Raw genomic sequence first — 20,246 nt, 5'->3', positions numbered from 1 at the left:
AATCAACCGGTGCCACAGCCCTGGGTGTGGTTCCTGCTCTGCTTTTTTTATGTACTTGTCATTTTCTTCTCTGGAAAAGGAAATGTGATGCTGTAGTACAGGAATCTCCCATAAATTGGGCCCCCGGTGCACATCGCTAGTATTATAGATTCATAGATACTAAGGTCAGAAGGGACCATCCTGATCGTCCAGTCCGACCTCCTGCGCAACGCAGGCCACAGAATCTCACCCACCCACTCCTGCGAAAAACCTCTCACCTATGTCTGAGCTATTGAAATCCTCAAATCGTGGATTAAAGACTTCAAGGAGCAGAGAATCCTCCAGCAAGTGACCCGTGCCCCACGCGGCAGGGAAAAGTGAAAAACCCCCAGGGCCTCTGCCCATCTGCCCTGGAGGAAAATTCCTTCCCGACCCCAAATATGGCAATCAGCTGAACCCTGAGCATGTGGGCAAGATTCACCAGCCAGATACCCAGGAAAGAATTTTCTGTAGTAACTCAGTATTACACACTCTATCCTCAGGTTTCAGAGTAGCAACCGTGTCAGTCTGTATCCGCAAAAAGAACAGGAGGACTTGTGGCACCTTAGAGATGAACAAATTTATTTTAGCATAAGCTTTCGTGAGCTACAGCTCACTACATGCATCCGATGAACCGAGCTGCAGCTCACGAAAGCTTATGCTCAAATAAATTTGCTCGTCTCCAAGGTGCCACAAGTCCTCCTTTTCTATCCTCAGGCATTGTCTCACTTCAGCCCTTCTCTGTTTGTTACGGACAAAGGAAACAATCAACAAATTCTGCTGAGTTCACTTTATTGGGCAGGCCAAGTGGAGACACTGTCGTCACCAGCAGCTCCTGGGGAGAGGGCATGTGGAGACCGTGGCTGTGAGCAGGGATCTGCCATGGCTGGCGTGAAAGCAAAAGGGAAGCTTTCAGCACTCAGCAGTGAGGAGGATTCAGCACTTTCCAAGATGCTGCAGTCGAATACTTCCATGACTTCTCCTACAAAAGGAGCAAAACAGACTCAGGCACTGCTGGGGATAAGAGACATTCAGCTCAGTGCCGCAGACACAGGACAGGACCTGGTGCCTGGGAACAGCCCAGCTTGTCTGTCCAAGACACTGGCCAGTTCCTGATGTGTCAGAGGAAGGGTCAGGCCCCTTTTTTAACTTCTTGCCTGAGGCAGAGTGGTCTGGATGGGAAGGGCCTCTGGCTTTTCCTTTGGGGTTTTAGACCTTGTTCCACAAAGACAGTCAGTCTGAGCCCATTCAAACTTTGAGTTAACATGTTTGCCATGGGGCAGGTGGCTCCCACAGCCCTGGGAACCCTGTGGACACCTCTCCTGAAGTTTTCAGAGGTGCAGTTCACCCCTCGCGGAGGTGCAGCAGAATCACAGAATCATAGAATCATAGAATATCTGGGTTGGAAGGGACCTCAGGAGGTCATCTAGTCCAACCCCCTGCTCAAAGCAGGACTGATTCCTGACTAAATCATCCCAGCGAGGGCTTTGTCAAACCTGACCTTAAGAAGAGGCTGTGCACCAAGGCAGTTCACAAAAGAAGGCTCAGGAGGGATTCACCTGGGGGCACAGGCTGTGGGCCAACTCCCTGCATGGGTGGATTTCATTCAGGGAGCGGAAATGCCTTCTAGTGAATTTGGATTCATCCGGGTCTGTTCTGGGTGAGGCGCTTCACTCAGAAAACCTCTCACTGGGCCAGAATTATAGACTGGTCCATAGAAGCAGAAGCAAAATGGAGAGAGGGCCTCCCTGCCGGGAAGAAAATCGGGAAGCCAGAGCAGCTCTACTCGTTTTAGTGACTTGCTTCCACTTACTTGACAGCCTTGCAGAAGGCACATTTGTTGCCGTATGTCATGCCATTCGAGCCACAGTGCGGGTTGGACTCCCTTGTGCAGTACATGCCGTCGTCCATGAACTCCTTGCAGTCAAACTGCAAAAGTAATAATAAAACCCGTTAAAACTCCTTTCTCCACCCCCCCTTCTTTTTCTTCCATGGCACTGATAATCAATTGACTCACTTACTCTCGTCTTTCTACTGAGAGGAGTTAAAACAGCAGCAAGGGTATTGTCTGCTCCCCGGAGAGAGAAATCCTTCCACGGCCAATGGATGTGGCATCAGAAGGAGCATCTCCGCAGGGTTGTAACCACCTACTTATCAAGAGGAAATTCTGGTTTCCCAAACAGGTTGGCCCAGTCATGTCAGAAGCGAATAGATATCAACACTCTTAAAACCAATCAGCCTCCAGTGCAGCTAGCTCCCTCCGGATCGGAGCCAGACTGTCCCAACTGAGTGCACCGACCTTTCCTAGGCACTCAGAAACTGGGTGAACAAGCTCCAGTCCTGCAGCTTCCATTTATTAGGAAAGGTTAAGACAGGCATTGGTCTAACATAACTCTTGGTCCCTTCCCACCGGATGGACAAGCGAATCAGAGTTTGTAAATGTCTCCAGCATGCTAGTGTGTCGATATGGATTCTAATCACATTGTACAGCTGGTTTGGCTTTGGTCACGTTCCAGTAATTGACTCTGCTATTGGGAAATAAATAGCCTGCGTAGTACCTATTTGCAGCGTCTCTCTCCTGTGAGAAGACTGGGCTGTGGAGCTAGAAGGAAAAGGAGCAGTGTGACTCTGCTCTGGAATACATTCTGCAGACACTGTGGTGTCTGAGCCCGCTCAGGTCTCATCCCATGGACAGTCCATCTTGTGGGTCTGCCTGTGTCCCACAGCCCAGCTATATAATTGTGTCACATATACAAGGCTACACTGCCACGAGCGCTGGGGGACCCTGGAAGCACCCATCGGTTCCTGTTGTTTTTTAGGGTTTTCCAAGGCCTGAGCTGTTCCTTACAAAGCCATTTCTCTGGGATCGGGGGGAAGTGCAAAGTAACAAGCAGAAACAGCTGCACTAACCTGGTCCCCGTCTTCACTGGCCACATCTGGAACAAAACCACAGATAGACAAGATTTTACAAAGCCACCAACTATCTGACGGAAGCTGAGTGAAAGTTGAGTTCATTTACAAAAACCTTGAAAATGACAGTATTTTCCTGAATATGATCTCCTGCAGTACAGGCTGCATGTAGGGGGAGGGGAGGGCTAGTAAATCAATGATCGGAATCGTTGTACAGGATTTTATTAATTGACCAAAAATACGAAGTGACTTATCACAGCCACTCAGCTGTTGCATTGCATCATGGGTACATTCAGCAGACTCCTTGGGGTGCTCGCTAACCCCCGTGGCAATACTGTGATTGCAGCAGCGCTCAGCAGGCAAAGGGTTCAAAGGGAAGTGAAAAAATATATTTTAAGCTGTGTGAGCATTTTAGGTTGCAGCAGGTCTGCATAACTGAAGGTGGCTGGTGTTGTCTGTGGCTTCAGAGCACATGAAGCAGAGACAAGGTCCCTGGAAGGAGGGGGGGAGGGGCATCAGCTTAGGAAAATTAGCCAGTCCTGGTGGTCAATGTTAGATTCCTGGTCAGCCCTGTGGCCAGTGGTTCATCCCATGACCGCTTCGTCGAGGTCAGGACACAGGGAGACCCCGTGCAGGGATACTGAGCAGGACGAGCTGTGCTTAGATTTTTCCTGAGCCAGCCAGGAAGAATCATGGCAGCTGTCTGTTTCTGTCAGCCTCAACAGACAATCAATCCCCTTTCTGTTTCCTCACCCCCAGACAGCCTGCAGGCAAGCTCTCGAGCTGAGTCCTTCTCTCCGGCTGGGGGACATTGCAATGGCTTTAAGGAGGAACCTCACAGCCGGGGTATAGGTGAATGTAGGATCCTGGGGGCCTAGATCATGCACTCCAACATGGTGCTTGAACCCATATTAAAGAAGGGTTCGGACTAAGGGAGGCTCCAGCTTCGCATCCCACGAGGCAGGGCCTCCATCGCGGCTCGCTGCTGCCTCCCCGCTGCTGCCAGGTTAGCGATTTTGTCGTTAGCGCTGGTGACTTTTTGGTCTGCTTGAGCTTTTTCCAGCTTTTCTGCGACACATCACAAAACTGCCACTTGCAATGAAATCGGGCGACTTTGGCTAGATCTTGTGACAGAATCACTACATTGGCAACACTGGGGAAGGCAGAGGTGAGAGCCGCAGGGGTGGGCGGGGTACCTGGGGGGGCAGGGAGGATGCCAAGCGGGGCTGGCGTTAGGCACTGGAGAGAGCAAGGGGGTGTTGGGTAGGGAGAGGGAAGGGGGCATTTTGAGTGTCGGGTCTGTAATTGGTGGGGAGAGGGCTTAGGGAGTCGTGGTCAGCCAGAGGAGGGGGAAGGGAGGGTGCCTGGAGAGAGGGCAGGTGGGCTCTGTGAGGGGCATCTGGAGGGTCCCCATTCCCTCACAGGGAGCTGAGTGGCTCTGGTGGGGCGACAGCACTGGGCTGCTCCTGGCTGCTGGCCCCGGAGAACTTGGCTGTGGGGTGCTTCTCTGGGACGGGCTATGCGGTGTAGGCCTTACCCAGCCCCACTCAGGGGTTTTCTGTACCTGGAGGAGCAGGTCCCGGTGCAAGGGGCTCAGCCTGGCTGGAAGGTGCCCAGTGTGAGCAGGAGATACGGCGGCTCTCTGCTCCGGAAGGAGAGACGGCAGCTGAGCCGGGTCTGGACTCTGGGGGGGTCCTCCTGGCCCCAGGGAGACCCCGCCCCACCCCTAGACCCAGCTCTTCACTACAGAAGGAGAGATGGCGTCTTGGCAATCAGAAGTACTGGAACACCATTGTGCTGGCATGACATGGGCACTGCCCTAACACCCCTCCTCTCAGGGCTGCCAAGGACCCAGCATCTCATGACACCCATGCACGGCACAGGCATCTTGGCTGGAGCCTTCGACATCCAGCCAGTCACTCCTGGCTGCCAGGAGCCACTGATGCACCTGCTCTGCAGGCACCAGCCAGGCAGCCACTCTGCCTCCCCTCCCCACACAACTGCCCCCTAAACGTCCATCCCTCCTTCTCCCCCACCCACCCAGCACCCCCCAGACATCCTAGCCCGGTCCCCTCCAAAGCCCCAATTACCCATCCACCTCATCCAACCTGCGCTAGCAATTTCTATGCATCTCCATGTTTTATTACTGCTACTTCTTCAGGCAGGCTGTGTGGTACTGGGGCATGTGCTTTAAGGGCTGAGCTTCCCAGAGACTGGGCAGGGCATTGTGACAGCCTTGTTGTTATGCCTGGCCAGCTGGACACAGAATAAAGCAGAGCTCTGGAGAGCAGCTTAAGCCCCAATTGATCACTGAACATCACAGGCTGTGTTGACCATAAGCTGCAGTTTATGTGCAAATCTTTTGGAAATCAGCTCAACAAATACTTGGCGTAAAATGTCACAGATGAAGCGTGACGAGACTTGTCAGCTGTGCTCTCAGGTGCCTGTTTGGCTTATATAAGACCACAGGGCCTTCTGGTGTCTTCCTCCTCTGGAGCAGGCAGCTCCAGAGCTCTGGTGGATCTCTGCCCTAATTAAGTCTCACTTTGAGCTGGGTGAATAAGCCATAATCAATCAGTTATTCCGTGCCTTTCCCCGCTCTTCGTCCACACACAGCCTGTGATTTTTCTCAAGAGCGTTTGCTATTGTAACTAGCTCACTGAAAAACAACGGCAAACAGTTGTCGGCCTGTGGATTCTCTCTGGCAAGCGCGCAACACGCTGAACTGGAGCTGTTTGAACGGGACATGCGAGTCCCTGGGTATCCGTGTGGAGACCAACTCCAGATGTTCAATAACCGTGAGCCAGGCTCAATAAATCATGGGATTAGCTTGAAAATCATGAGATTTTTTAAAAAAATGAATAAATACACGTAGGGGTTTTAATTTGCCTTCGGCTCTTTGCATCTCCGGGGGTCCCTCGGCTCCTGTTTTCAAGCTTTTCTTCACACTCTCGAGGACGAGACATTTTTGAATGAACACTGAGATTCTGTCCTAATCACACGCTTCCAGGAACTGGGGCTTTAAGAAAAACACCAGCTATTGCAAGACTCATGATAAACTCACAGGATTTGGCAACACTGGAGCACAGTTCTCAGATTGCTGGTGCCAAACGTCACACTTGCAAATGTGCTTTCTACAAACATCCTGTAACAATCACTTAAAATATCTGTCGTCACTGCCATTCCTGAGGGCAAACACCTGGGCTGCAGCAGTCACTGGCTGGGAACACTAGAAAGGCAGAGATGCAGTTCCAAGCACATCCATCTAAAAACTCAGCCCAATCTTAGCAGCCATCGGTGCTGCATTATTTGCTCCCTTTCAGTTTTATCTCACCCCCTGCTGCTGCTGCCCCTGACATCCAGTAATCAAGGCTCCCTAGGGCTAGAGATGTTAGACAGCACTATGTACAAGCTGCAGGAAGAGTTACTCACCAGAGAAGAAGAAGAAAAGAGACAGGCCGAGTAGCACAAAGTAACCTGTTGTTTTCATGGCTGTTCTGTGCAAGGCCAACAGCCTGCTCTGGAGATGCTCTCTCAGCAAGAAACCCACAGAGAGTGCTCATGTACATCTCTTTATATACGCACGGGCACGTTCACATTCCCCACTTGCATTATGAAAACTTTCTCCCTCTCCTTTCCCAAGTAATCATTGGCCCTAGGAACCAGCTGTTGTTTATGAGGCTCCGTCCCAGGCGTTAGGAATGCTGCCCTATCCACATCAAACCCAGAGAACTGGGTTAAGTATGCAAGTCACAAACTACGGCTTCTAAATGGCTCCGCCAATGGTAATCTCCCTTTCTCCAGTAATCACAGGAGTCTCACAAAGGGAGAACTTTCAAAGCAGTGACTCAGGAGGGAGGCTGGTAATTGTCCTGCTACGGGGCCCTTCCTGAGTCCCTGCAGTGGGGTTTTGCAGTGCAGCAGGCTGGCTCTTAAGGGACATGTAGGAAATGACTCACACCAGGAGAATGGAGTGGGTGTGAAACCAATTATTTGGGGCACCCTTTCTATTTTTGAAGTCAAGACTACATTTGTTCAGCTGGGGTGGAGAGAGGCAGCATAAAGTGATATGATTTCATGGCTGTTTGCAGAGTCCCAGATCAGACATGCTGATGCTCCTCCTTCAGCTGTTTAAACTGGGGCTATAAGCTGTTTTTCAGGTCTCCTAAAACCCGAGAATACATCCTGGCCCCAGTCCTACCTTTGGTGTCAGCAGGAAGGCACCTGCTGAAGAATCAGATGACCTGGGCTCTTTGCCCAGCTCTTTCCACTTACTTTCTGTGCAACCTGAGAGACAACACATACATGCAGTTTGCCCATCTGTAAAAAGGGGATAACAAGTCCTTTGAGACAAGGAATGTTACATATTGGTTTCATTTGCCCATCCCAGACAGACAGTTCCATTGAGAACAATGGGGCTTCCTGCATAAAGACAGAGCTGGGTGAGATCTAGCGTCTTGTGGTTCCTGGCACCTGTATTGTCACATGGTGCCTTTGGATGCAAGCGGCTAGAAGAATCACATCAGCAAAGAAGAGCTATCGTCTTCAGGTCAGTTCAACCAAGAATGGAGAGTGGCTCATACAGCACTGCCATTGCTAACGGCTCTGAAAGCCCCCCAAGAATTACAAGGACAGGAGAAAGGATTTCACAATGTATAAACCTGCCACTGAAACCAGAGGTGGGCTGGATCCAAACCTCAGATCCCAGTACTCCTGAAACAAGGGCAGAATATTTACCATAGGGTAAGTCACAATTAAATGTGTCACATGTGAACTGCTAAGCCACCTTTGAACTACCAGGCAATGGTGTGCACGTACAGATGATATCAGCTCTAACTCGTTAGTATGACTATCTGTGCGAGAACAGGAGGTTTTTTTGCTTCCTTAGCACCAGCCAGGTCCTCATACAATAAACCAAAGAGCTGCTCAAAGATAGGTCAGTCCATGGTGCCCCGCAATGGGACTTGGGGGCAGGGGCTGAAGTGAAGAGTGCCCCATCACACAAACATCCCTGAAAAAATCCAAGACAGGTTTGAAATGTGTCTGGTTTTGGTGCAGCTAAAAAAACCTGGGTTTGGTTAAGTCTTTTGAAACGTAATTATTACTCCTATGCCAGTGCAGATGCCTCTTAAACATTTGCAGAGATGCTGGACAGTGGCAGAGGAAACTTTGCCAAAGCCTATAAAAATGTCATCAAAGTGGAACGGGCTAGGACTGGTAAATTACCATGGTGTCAGTCACACGTGATGTTTGTTGAGTGTGTTGTGTGTTGTGATAATGTCTATGAAACAAGACATTAAATGAGGACAGGAGGAGGTAAACAAAGGGAATATTTGCATTAAGACACTCGTGTTCTTGAGGGAAACTATAGCATGTGTTCTGTCCTTCTAGGTCACCCAGCCCCATGGCGTATGGGCACCTCAGTTTTTTTTTAATCACAGTGAGCTGATGCAGCGCTGAATGTGGTTTGCTCTGCATGCTAAGTAGTGTTCAACCTCAGTTCAGCTAACATGACTGCTGACAAAATCACAGGGTGGTCATAGAATAGCAGGGTTGGAAGGGACCTCAGGAGATCATCTAGTCCAACCCCCTGCTCAAAGCAGGACCCCACAACCTCCCCGGATCAGAGTTTATCATGTGATGGAGCATGGCTGGATTGAGCAAAACATTAAGAAATGTGCCCTAGGAAACAATCCTGCATGGGCTGAGTGGAGGACTAGACCAGAGGACCCACCAAGTCTTGGCAGCTGAATGATGGTTTTTTTCACCTTTCCCAGCAGCATCTGGAACTGGCCGCTGGCTGCTCTGAGCAGGTGTGGAAATTCCTAGCTGCCTAATTTGTCTAGGAGCATTTGACCTGTGAGGGATCTTCTCTGAGCCTCTCGCAGGCCAAATGGGGCCAGGGGCAAGTGCTGACCCGGATGGCCTGCCTCCCTCAGAACCCGTGGCACAGCAGAGGCCAGCGGGGCACCCTCGGAGGGGCAGATAGGGAGGGCAGCCCTGGCAACTCCTGTTTGTGATTCAGAGTCACAGATTCAAAATGATTCACAGTTGGAGAGAGTTCCCTGCCACGCTCATGTCTCTGCTCTTCCCCAGGGAAGCTACACCCTGGTTAGCCAACCAGGAGCCATGGCATAACCCACAGCCCACCTCTCCCTTGTAGACTTGGAGTGGTGCTGCCAAACAATGTGGCAGAGCAGGGTATAGGGCTTTACCGAGGAGCCTGCGGGACGCTGGCAGCAGAGTCATGAACAGACACCGATTCCTCATTTCCCCCACTGGCATGGCTCCTTGTGTCTGTTCTGACATGACAGGACTACCTGTTCCCATAGCCTGGGGCGAAGGAAGGGTACAGACGCTCCAGAAACCACATTGTATATTGCACTGAATTACTGATAAACTGGAAATATGGAGAACGTCAAGTTACTAAGTCTTCTACTGAAAATTGCTTCGTTTTAATGCTAGAAGGAGGGAGACAGCAGCCTAGCCCATGAAGGGAGGTGGCTGGACTGTTGCTATGCCAAGCAATGGAGTCAGAAAGGCCAGGAGGGGTGTTTGGAAGTCCCAGATTATAAACCAGACGAGATGGATTCTACATTGCATGCATCAGCTGCGCGGAAAGAGAGTGGAAAGCGGAGAAAGGACAGAGAGGTGAGCAGGTGTCAGGTCATGCAGGATGTTGTCACCCTCACGCGGAGGGTGGGGGGGTTCATTTGTCTGCATGCTCTTTAGCTGATTCGGGCGCATTGAGATGGCAGGTTGCTACGTGTCACTCACACTCATGCGGGTCAAAATTCACACCACCGCCTCTGTCACACACACTCACCGACGGATGTTTTCATTGGCTTCACGCTCCCAGGCGGGCAAAACGATGCGAGGCACACACAACTCACAGCCTCCCCCCCGAGTGCCATTGTAAGACACAGGCATTGGTTAAGCAAAGAGCCCGGCCCAAGGTCTATGGGCTACAGTTTCTATGGGCGCCTATGGTTTATATCAGTGGTTCTCAAACTTTTATACTGGTGACCACTTTCACACAACAAGCCTCTGAGCGTGACTCCCTCCCCCCGCCCCCATACAGTACAAACACTTTTAAAATATTTAACACTAGTATAAATGCTGGCGGCGAAGTGGGGTTTGGGGGTGGAGGCTGACAGCTCGAGACCCCCCCCCACCTAATAACCTCACGACCCCCTGTTTGAGAACCCCTGGTTTGTATCAAAGCAGAAAGCGAGTTGCTATAATGCTGCAAAGTTGCATAATAAACTCCAGTAAGAGGGCCACCCAGTGCATGTTACTGGCGTTACACTCTGTGGTCTCATAGACAGACTCCAATTCCGAGGCCCGAAGGGACCACCGCCATCGCACATTGCAGACCACAGGGCCTCACCCACCCACTGTCATAGTCCCTAACCTCTGGATGAGTGACTGACGTGCTCCCCTGCAACTCATTTCCCTTTCCCCCACGTGTTCGCATTACTAATCATGTTTATTACAGTCAGATGGTACCTAAGGGCCAGGACCCTGGAGGCCATAACGCCTTGCCCAAAGAACAAACTGAGGCAAAGCATGCTGCTGAGTTTACTTTACAGATCAAGCCAACAGAGGGACCGAGAAGCCCCGGTGAGCTGCCGGAATCTGGGGTGAAGGGAGAAGGTATTTCATTGCAGGGCTTTGCTGGCGGAAAGTGCAAGCAAAAGGGCCACTATCAGCTTGGCACCACTGGGGATTCAGCATTCCCCATACTGCCTGAAGTGAAGTTTTCTGTTACTTCGTCTGGAGAGAGAGAGAGAGATTGATTAGCAACGAGTAGCCCTGGAGGAATAGCCTCCCCCCTTTACTCTGCTAACCGGCTAAAATACAGAGCACTTCTTTGGTGCTTGGTCCCTTTTCCTTGCTGCTTGTGACAGTCATTTTGTGCCAGCCAGTGAGAGGGGTTTGGAAAGGGACCAATAACTTTTGAATGCTTCTGCTAAAACCCAGTTTACACCTCTACCGGTGAGGGACCCGGGGGAACTGTGGGCCAGTAACTGGGGATCTGAACTGAATTCTAAGGGAAGCAGAAGAGAAATGAGACTCCTCTGGGCTAAGCAGCTGCAGTGTTTGTCTCGGCTAGGGGATTAGGTAGAAAGTAGGTGGTCCTGAAGAAAGAGAACCAGGTTTCAAGAGGGCGCTAGATTTGTGAGGGCCGATGGGGGTGCTCTGGGATGCCAGCAGAGTTGGGTGGCTGCAGGACAAACATCAGCATGCTGTCATGCCCAAACAAACAACAGGAAGTATTTTTTCACACAACGCACAGTCAACCTGTGGAACTCCTCGCCAGAGGATGTTGTGAAGGCCAAGACTATAACATGGTATAAAAAGAATTAGATAAATTCATGGAGGATAGATCCATCAATGGCTGTTATCCAGGATGGGCAGGGATGGTGTCCCTATCCTCTGTTTGCCAGAAGCTGGGAACAGGTGACAGGGGATGGATCACTTGATGATCACCTGTTCTGTTCATTCCCTTTGGGGCACCTGGCATTGGCCACTGTTGGAAGACAGGATACTGGGCTAAATGGACCTTTGGTCTGACCCATATGGCTGTTCCTATGTCATGTAACACTGACTGGCCTGTCAGGGTGTTTATTAAAGTTCTCAGAGTGGTAGCTGTGTATCTGTATCAGCAAAAACAACGAGGAGTCCTTGTGGCCCCTTAGAGACTAACAAATGTATTTGGGCATAAGCTTCCGTGGGCTAAAACCCACTTCATCAGATGCATCGAGTGGAAAATACAGTAGGTAGATATATTTACACAGTACATGAAAGGATGGGAGTTGCCTAGAACTGACCCCCCACTTGGTAAGGCAACTCCCATCTTTTCATGTACTGTGTAAATATTTAATATTTATAGTATCCTAGTGCCCAAAGACCCGTCTCAGGATCAGGGCTCTGTTGTGCTAGGCACTATATAAACAGGCACTGGCTCTGCCTTGAAGAGCTTGAACTCTGATGTCATTCCGCAACATGCGGAAGGTGGAGAAGAGAAACAAAGGCATACATTACATAAATAGCTACTTTCCCCAGCTGCCCCTAAGCCTGGCCATTGTCCATGGGCCAGTTCCTGGTTGGGGTTGGTATGCAGCAGAAGAGGGTCTTGAGAAAGAAGGAAGAGGCCTTGCAAATCAGACTGGCAAAGACAGAGGAATTATTGCTCATTGCTAATCAACGCCTCTGATAATAATTGACTCGCCAGCTTTCTTTGTTCAGGAGTGGGGTGAGACAACAGCCATGGCAAAGCCCATTTTCCCAATTAGTGGAGCAGCCGATACCAGCAGATCTCAGAGTTTGAGGGTTTGGAGTTTTTCTGCACACCGAGGTGTGTGTTAGAAGGCTGTGTTAACGTTACCCCATCACATTTGACAGCTCTGGGCTACTCTTAACACGTGTCTCCTATCATATTCCCAGTCTTGTCGCCAAGTGCCTTGAAAACGGTATCAGCATAACACAGATATTTTCCCTCAGGTTGGCCATGCTGACGCACTGAATTGAAGGTATGCCATATATACGTATAAACAGTTAATAAGGCTGATGTCTGGGCTTTACCTGGGGACATTCTCCATCATTGTTCTGGTCAACGTCTGCTCCATTCCTTCGGGAAGAAAGCAAGGTTAGGGTGGATGAACACAGAGCAGCCTCTCAAGAATTAGATCACCGCATCGCACCCTGGGAACCAACACGACGAGCGAAATGTCCATACATCTCTGTAATGGCCCAGCAGCTCTTGTGGAACTTACGCGACAGTAGAGCAAAAAGCACATTTGTTGCCATAGGTAACGCCGTCAGTGCCACAGATTGGGCTGTACTCCAGCGTGCAGGCCGCTTCCTGACCTGTGGGTGTTTTCATGTAGCCAGTGCAGTCAACCTGCAACAGTCACAAGGCAACACAAGGTTCAATCTATAACCCTCCCTCTCCTTCTTCTAGGGATCGGATTGTAACTGGCTTGCTGTCTCTCTCCCCTGTCTGCCGGGAGGAGGTAAAAGAAGAGGAGAACAAGGCCAATTGTAGGAAGCAGAAAAGGCTGCATGAAAGGCGAAGCTGAGGTCAGTGGTGTTTATATCACGTGCAAGATACAATCCCAAGTAATAAGGTGTACAGTTCTGGAGGAACATAATGTACCATTCAAGGCAAAAATTACTGAAATTCCACGTTGGGATTTTTTGTTCCGAATGACATTTTGTTTCAATGTTTATATTCTGTTATATGTTAGAATAAAATAGAAAATCAAACCTCAAAATTGAAACAAAATGTTTTAACTGAACTGAAACAGTGTTGTGGGTATTTTGGAAAATTTTATTTTATGGGAAATTTCTAAATTTGTTTTCATTCAAGTTTGGAACAAAAACAAATTTCAAAACTGCAGAATTTCCTGCAAAATGGAAATTTTTGTTGCTCCCAGCTCGGTTGCTAGTGCATTTGTAACACCGACAGACCCCAGTCATTGGTGGGCAGGATCGAACCGAACATAAAAACATAAGAATGGCCCTATGGGTCAGACCAAAGGTCCACCTAGCCCAGTATCCTGTCTATTGACCGTGGCCAGTGCCAGATGCCCCAGAGGGAATGAACAGAACAGGTGATCATCAACTGATGCATCCCCTGTCACCTGTTCCCAGCTTCTGGCAAACAGAGGCTAGGGACACCATCCCTGCCCATCCTGGCTAATAGCCATTAATGGACCTATCCTCCCTGAATTTATATAGTTCTTTTTTTAACCCTGTTATGGTCTTGGCCTTCACAACATCCTCTGGCAAGGAGTTCCACAGGTTGACTGTGCACTGTGTGAAGAAATACTTCCTTTTGTTTGTTTTAAACCTGCTGCCTATTAATTTAAACCTGCTGCCTATTAATTTAACTTGGGACCTTTGGAGCTAAATGCATGAGCCTCTACTGCATGAGCTAAAAGCCACGTGACCCTTAGCGAAGGCAGTAGCCGACTCATTAATCTCTAAGTGGTCTTGGTGGCACTAGAAGGGACAGAGCACCACACCCAGGAGTGTGTGGGTTACACATTCATACTGTCTCTATTGTGAGGACATGCCATTGCTAATGTATCAGGAAGTAGGTTATAACAATGAACAGAGCAGATATTTGGCTGTACCTGAACACATCTTCCATCATGCTTTTTGACAATCTTGTTGCCACGTCTTGAGAGAGAAAGAGAGAAGAGTATGTGAAGAGAGGTTAGTTTGTGAGCACTTTGCAGGAATCTCACTCATTACATCTCTTCAGTTCTATGATGCTGATACAATTAACTAAACTCCTTTAAATCAGATAGCTCCCAAGTGATCTCTGGTTGGACTGATCTCTGATCAGTGAATACCAGACTCACAACGATGAGTCGCAGAATCACATCAAGCCATCTCGTCCGTCCCCAGCCCAGTGGTGCTTATACTATGGGCTTTTCTGTGCTGCTTTGCTGCTTTGGTTAATCAGAAGAAGTTACTTAAGAACTTACAGGATTTCTCTGCAGAACAAACACTCATTGGGGTAGGTGACACCATCACTGCCACAGACTGGGTCAATCATCCTGGGACAAGGAACTTCTCTACTGGGAAGCACTGCATAGAGACTGCAAAGAGGCTGCAAAAGAGAGTGTCATTTGGGTGTGACCTTTACTACAACATTACACCTGATAGCTCTGTGCTTCTCTGTGTATCCACTTTGCCTTGTGGTCCTCCCCCACCTGTACCCCACTCTTTGCATGTGCCATCCCCTTGTAGTTCCTTTAACAGAGACTTTATAGGACATACTAGAACGTTTCCCCCCATCCTGAATGGGAGGCGAAGGGGTGGTAATCATCCTAGGTTCCTCTAGATCTCCTGCTCTGGAGGGGAAGGAGAGCTCACCAGAGCTGGGTGAATAATGATTTTTTTTTCTTGGTTTGTTGGTAATTTCAAAAAGTTATATATACGTGAAAAGGGGGGATGGGTTGCAGAGGAAGCTTCACAGAGCTCTTATACCTGGGTACAGTTTCCGTTTGGACCAAACTCCCAAATCTTCAAAATTTTTGGAAAATGGAAAAGGGAACTAAACCTTTTGTTTTGATTTTTAAGCATTTTAAAACATTTTTGATTTTTTCAAAATACAGTTAGAGGGAAATCTGAAGCGAAAAGCCATTTCAAGCTGAAAATATTTTGCTCAAAAAATGTGGAAATGAAATGTTCTGATTTTTTTCTGATTTTTTAAAATGAAAAATTCAACAAAAGGGACTCAAGGTCATTGGATGGTTGTGTCCTGAATCTGCATTTTTTTAGCAAAAAACGTTTCAGTTGAAAAATGTTGCCAAGCTCGAAGTTCAGCCTGGAGCATGTTCTCTGTGTTGTCTTTACGCTGACACTGGTCGCCTTCTGGGAGACAATAAAGATTGAGCCTCAAAAGATAAGCTAGGATTTCAAACCTCAATTTCCTGCCATATCCTTCAAAGACATTATTGTTTTGAGTTTCTGTATCGTTGTGGGCCAGGATTGTATGTAACGTCTCTCGGGGGGATGTGACAGATGTAAGGCCTGGGAGTTCAAAAGACTGCATGGAAAATGGGCCGGACAAGGATGGACTTTTGGGACAATAAGTGTGAAGTGGATTTCCTGGGGAATCCCCAGGGAGACATTAGTGCAAATTCCCCAGCTCTGGTTATGCAAAAATGCAGCCTTCTGAAATGATGCCCTGAGGAGAGGGTCATTGTCTGCTGATTACCTGTTACAGAAGGCCAGGATCAAAGACCCTAGCTGTATAAAGAAAAGGAGGACTTGTGGCACCTTAGAGACTAACCAATTTATTAGAGCATAAGCTTTCGTGAGCTACAGCTCACTTCCTCAGATGCATATCGTGGATGCAGTTTCCACGATATGCATCTGAGGAAGTGAGCTGTAGCTCACGAAAGCTTATGCTCTAATAAATTGGTTAGTCTCTAAGGTGCCACAAGTCCTCCTTTTCTTTTTGCGAATACAGACTAACACGGCTGCTACTCTGATAGCTGTATAAAGAAAGGGCTGATCTGCCCAGTCTGGGTAATGGTTCTGGATCTCAAATGGATGAACACATAACCATGGGGAAAACCCAGTCGTGGATTTTGAAGGACTAAAACCTACCAGAGCCCCAAATTAAAGCTGGGAGGTGACCAAGGAACTGCCTATGCCTCTGTGGGATTTGGGAGAAAACCTCCTTAGGCTCTTTTGAAAATTACCTATGTGACAGGGTCAGGCCACATGGCTATAGGAGATTGTTAGAAGGCCAATATATTAGTCCCAGATTAAGTAGACCCCTTTTCCCTGGGTAAGGTAACAGGGGCAGTTCCAGAACAAGCAGGAACTTGCTGGAACCAATTAAGGCAGGCAGGCTAATTAGGACACCTTGTGCCAATTAAGAAGAAACTGCTAGAATCAGTTAGGACAGGCTGGCTAATCAGGGCACCTGAATTTAAAAAGGAACTCACTTCAGTTTGTGGTGTGTGTGTAAGGAGCTGAGAGCCAGAGGCACTGGGAGCTGAGAGTGAGAACGCGGACTGTCGGAGGACTGAGGGGTACAAGCGTTATCAGACACCAGGAGGAAGGTCCTGTGGTGAGGATAAAGAAGGTGTTGGGAGGAGGCCACATGGGGAAGTAGCCCAGGGAGTTGTAGCTGTCGCCCAGCTGTTCCAGGAGGCACTCTAGACAGCTGCAGGCCACAGGGCCCTGTGCGTTCCACCAGAGGGGAAGGTTTCTGGGCTGTTCCCCGACCCACATGGTGGATCAGCAGAGACTATGGGTATTGTTTTCCTTCCTTTTCCCCATGCTGGCTGGTGATGAGGTTATCTGAGTAAAACAGCAGATTTGAGCCACGAAAGTGGCCAAACTGAGGGCTGCCGTGAATCTCTGAGGCGAGCAAATCTGCCAATAAGAGCAGGACCCACCAAGGTAAAGGAGGAACTTTGTCACACCACCCGTAGATCTGTGTAGGTTTTTATAATGGTGCCCACCATCCTCATGCAACAAATATTCTCACATAGCCAAAACATTCAGGTAAAATGTAGTCTGCTGGTGGAAAATGAGAGACTAGAAAATGAGGTGATTTTCTTGGAATCAGTCAATTTTATGAACTATTCACTGAAGTCCTTTAATTATATTCAGATGGCTGAAATTTTGTGTAGCTTTTAAAACAAAAGGCAAGGGATACTTGATCACATGTGACACTATGATGCAATTGTGTTTGAACTAAAAAGCACATGGAGTATATTAAATTAACAAGGGGCCTTGACAAATGCATTATGGATTAAATTGACCCCTCTGCACTAGGGCTTAAGTGGGCTTTAAGCGGTACATTGGCCTTGCATTGGCCCTCTATGCTGGGGTAAATTTCACCCTATATTATTAGTAGTTATTGTTTGTTTTTATCAGTTGCACCGTGTGGAAACAATGGATCCAAATCCCAGGGATCCATTGTCTCAATTCTACAGCAAGGCAGTCATTTCACTTTTTGAGGCACCTCTATTCTTTCATTGGTGTTTAGTGGTTTTCCATATGTGCCTATCTGTGATGGACCTAGGGATCAGGGGAAAATGACAAAGAAGATCTGAAACTCACCTGACCTGCCCCATTGGCGACACCTGGAACAAAAAACAGAGACAAAAATGATAAAAACAAAGCAGCATCTTTGATAAACATCCATTAGGAAACATGTTTCAGAGCAGCAGCCGTGTTAGTCTGTATTCGCAAAAAGAAAAGGAGTACTTGTGGCACCTTAGAGACTAACCAATTTATTTGAGCATGAAATAAAAAATAAAAAAGCACGAAAGCTCATGCTCAAATAAATTGGTTAGTCTCTAAGGTGCCACAAGTCCTCCTTTTCCATTAGGAAACATTAATCCTAAAGAATAACCAAATATACACTCTTAACTCAGGAAACCAACTGTTCCTTCTTGTATTGATGGCCACAGCTAATATTATATCTCCTCTGAGTAAATATCAGATAACGTTCTACAGCTGGAATTTTTTGATTGTTTAATAAAAACAGAGTTTTTGGTTGCTCCTTAATGATGAAATGCAATGTGAACTTTGCCTCTGCGACCCACAAGTCCTGGTAACGTCCTAGAGGTTCAAGTAGGACTTAAGTGGTACAGAGGCCTTGCAGGAGCTCTCTGCACAGGAATGAATTTCATCCAAAGAGAAATCCCATACCAACCCGCTGGCTTGGAACTGTTCTTGGCACAAACCCTAGCTCAGTGTCACCTCTTTAAGGTTGTGCATACATCACTGACTTCTTGGCTTCAAGAGGGCTAGAGATATCTGCCAAGAGGCATTACACAGCCTACAACAAAATCAACTCACCGGAAAAAGAGCTGAAAAGCGCCAGACCGAGCAGCCCAAAGACACCTCTTATCTTCATGGTGGAGGTGATGGGTGAGTGGGAGTCAAGTCTGTAGCTGCTCTGCTGAGTAGATGATGTTTCTCAGATTCCACTGCCCGAGCTCACAGAGATATAATGTGTGTATCTCCCCAACCTTGACTGTGAAATCACCACCCTAACAGCACTGTTGGCTCTGGAAGCTAGCTGGTTTTTATTGAGGCTTGTACGGAGCTGTAAAGAACATTTTCTTATCAGCGAGATGCCCAGGAGAATGCAATAAACACACAGGCTGCACCCAGCTTGTTAACAAAGCTTGCTGTACAGTGGGTCCTTTGTTTTTCCTGGACAATGAGCACATTGTCTATGCGGTGGAAGCTATGAAATTGGAGGGAGGAATCTGGTAATGTGGATGGACCACGCCATTAAGTTGTTACATTGAATGCTATTCAGATTGCGTACTGCATTACATATGTTGTAAGATATTCTAGAGTGCAACAGCTTTTGAATCAGTTATTTGGGGTGACGAATATAGGGTTTACATGAGACTTTAAAGGGGCCTGAAGCTGGGCCTCTACAGATTCCACGCATTCTACGGACACTTAGGGAGGTGTGAGGACTTGCCATACTGTCCTTCCCCATCCTCTCCAGGGTTTTCTTGCTGTGCTAGGTTTCTCACTGACAGATGGTCAGCTAGGACTTCAGCTGAAAGTCTGGGTTTGGAAACAATGGATAAAGGTTAACATATGTTTGGTGGGGTGAATTCTGTGCCAAAGAATATGCAAGTTTCTAATCATCAGAGGAGTGAAGTTCTGGAACAGCCTCCCAAGGAGAGCAGTGGGGGGAAAACTCTCAAACTTGTTTCAAGACTGAATTTGAAGTTTATGGAGGGGATGGTATACTGAGGTTGCCTACAATGGCATATGACCTGTCCACAACTGCTATTAGCAAATACAGTAGAACCCCAATTATCCAACCCTCCATTATCCATCTCTCTGTATTAACCAAACAACCAGGACTCTGGGTCCAGAAGCTGCCAAACTCTCCTGTGGCCACTAGATGGTGCTTCAGCCTTGCACTTTCCCATTCTCTGGATTATTTGAATTTTTGATTATCCTATCTAGCCCCGGTCCAAATAGATAGGATAATTGGGGTTCTGCTGTATCTCCAACAGCTGGAGATGGGACAATAGATGGGGAGGGCTCTGAGCTACTACAGAGAATTCTTTCCCAGGGGTCTGGCTAATGGGTCTCCCCCACATGCTCAGGGTTTAACTGATCGCCATATTTGGGGTTGGGAAGGCATTCTTCCCCACGTCAGATTGGCAGAGACCCTGGGAGATTTTGCCTTCCTCTGCACTGTGGGGTACAAATCACTTGCTGGTTTGAGCTAGATTTTCTGTAACATCAGGTCCTTAAATTATGATTTGAGGATGTTAGTAAGTCAGCCAGAGGTTGTGGACCCATTGCAGAACTGGGTGGGTAAGGTTCTGTGGCCTGCGATGTGTGGCCTTAAAGTCTCCGAGACAAGTATAGGCTTCATTAAAGCATTATAGATGAGGGTAGGGCCCTTGCAATAGAATGAGCCATAATTAAACGCCACATGTACTGCCATGAAGACTGAAAAGCAAATATAGACACTGCATAAAAGAGATCCTTTGTGCTAAGGAAGTAATGTAAGCAAAGGAGGAACAAAGGGTTTCGTCTTTAGAGACCACATCCCACCTGCATATGGGCAGGGAGTGAATTAAAGGGAACCTGAGTTTTTAAATAGAAAATCAGAAACATTTTTCTTCTTATCCTGGGAGATGCTGCTGACTCTAGGCCTAAGTGGGCAGGCTGTCGTTGCTGGTTGCTGAGGGTGTGTCCCACGGCAATCCGAGGGGTGACTGCAGCGTGGGTAGGCGTACGCACATAAGTTTGACCCATTGCTAATAATGACGGTTTAGATGTGG

General features: G+C 48.1%; 1 protein-coding gene across 3 annotated transcripts; it reads right to left on the bottom strand.

The window, feature by feature from the left end:
* Positions 1-793: 793 nt before the first annotated feature.
* LOC311524607 (serine protease inhibitor Kazal-type 6-like) lies at positions 794-18,575 on the bottom strand. 3 transcript variants are annotated; one of them, XM_084635865.1, is made up of 10 exons: positions 18,277-18,561; positions 17,533-17,555; positions 14,430-14,554; positions 14,073-14,118; positions 12,708-12,835; positions 12,517-12,562; positions 4,493-4,570; positions 2,929-2,954; positions 1,832-1,947; positions 794-1,000 (listed from the first exon to the last, which is right to left on the bottom strand). In XM_084635865.1, exons 1-9 carry the CDS (start codon positions 18,332-18,334, stop codon positions 1,869-1,871), a joined length of 609 nt encoding a protein of 202 aa, XP_084491991.1. In that variant the 5' UTR covers positions 18,335-18,561; the 3' UTR covers positions 794-1,000; positions 1,832-1,868. The 3 variants fall into 3 exon arrangements, with proteins under 3 accessions (XP_084491991.1, XP_084491990.1, XP_084491992.1); XM_084635864.1 differs by lacking the exon at positions 794-1,000 and adding an exon at positions 2,040-2,165 and having other exon boundaries at positions 1,831-1,947; positions 18,277-18,575; XM_084635866.1 differs by lacking the exons at positions 794-1,000; positions 1,832-1,947; positions 2,929-2,954; positions 4,493-4,570 and adding an exon at positions 10,492-10,704 and having other exon boundaries at positions 18,277-18,568.
* Between the last annotated feature and the right edge of the window lie 1,671 nt (positions 18,576-20,246).

Source organism: Lepidochelys olivacea (assembly GCF_965140295.1).
Source record: "Lepidochelys olivacea isolate rLepOli2 genome assembly, chromosome: 8".
In the NCBI taxonomy this organism is placed as follows: domain Eukaryota; kingdom Metazoa; phylum Chordata; order Testudines; family Cheloniidae; genus Lepidochelys; species Lepidochelys olivacea.
The sequence above is the reverse complement of the archived record's forward strand: the minus strand, read 5'-3'. Positions and strand labels throughout refer to the sequence as shown.

What these genes read in the sequence shown, in the direction of transcription:
- LOC311524607 (XM_084635864.1), bottom strand. Translation starts at nt 18,334, where the DNA reads ATGAAGATAAGAGGTGTCTTTGGGCTGCTCGGTCTGGCGCTTTTCAGC. An exon ending in ATGATGGAAGATGTGTTCAG is followed by an intron (nt 12,836 to 14,072) that starts GTACAGCCAAAT and finishes TGACTGTTGCAG; the next exon opens with GTTGACTGCACTGGCTACAT. An exon ending in ACCGGGACCTGCTCCTCCAG is followed by an intron (nt 2,955 to 4,492) that starts GTACAGAAAACC and finishes GTTTTGTTCCAG; the next exon opens with ATGTGGCCAGTGAAGACGGG.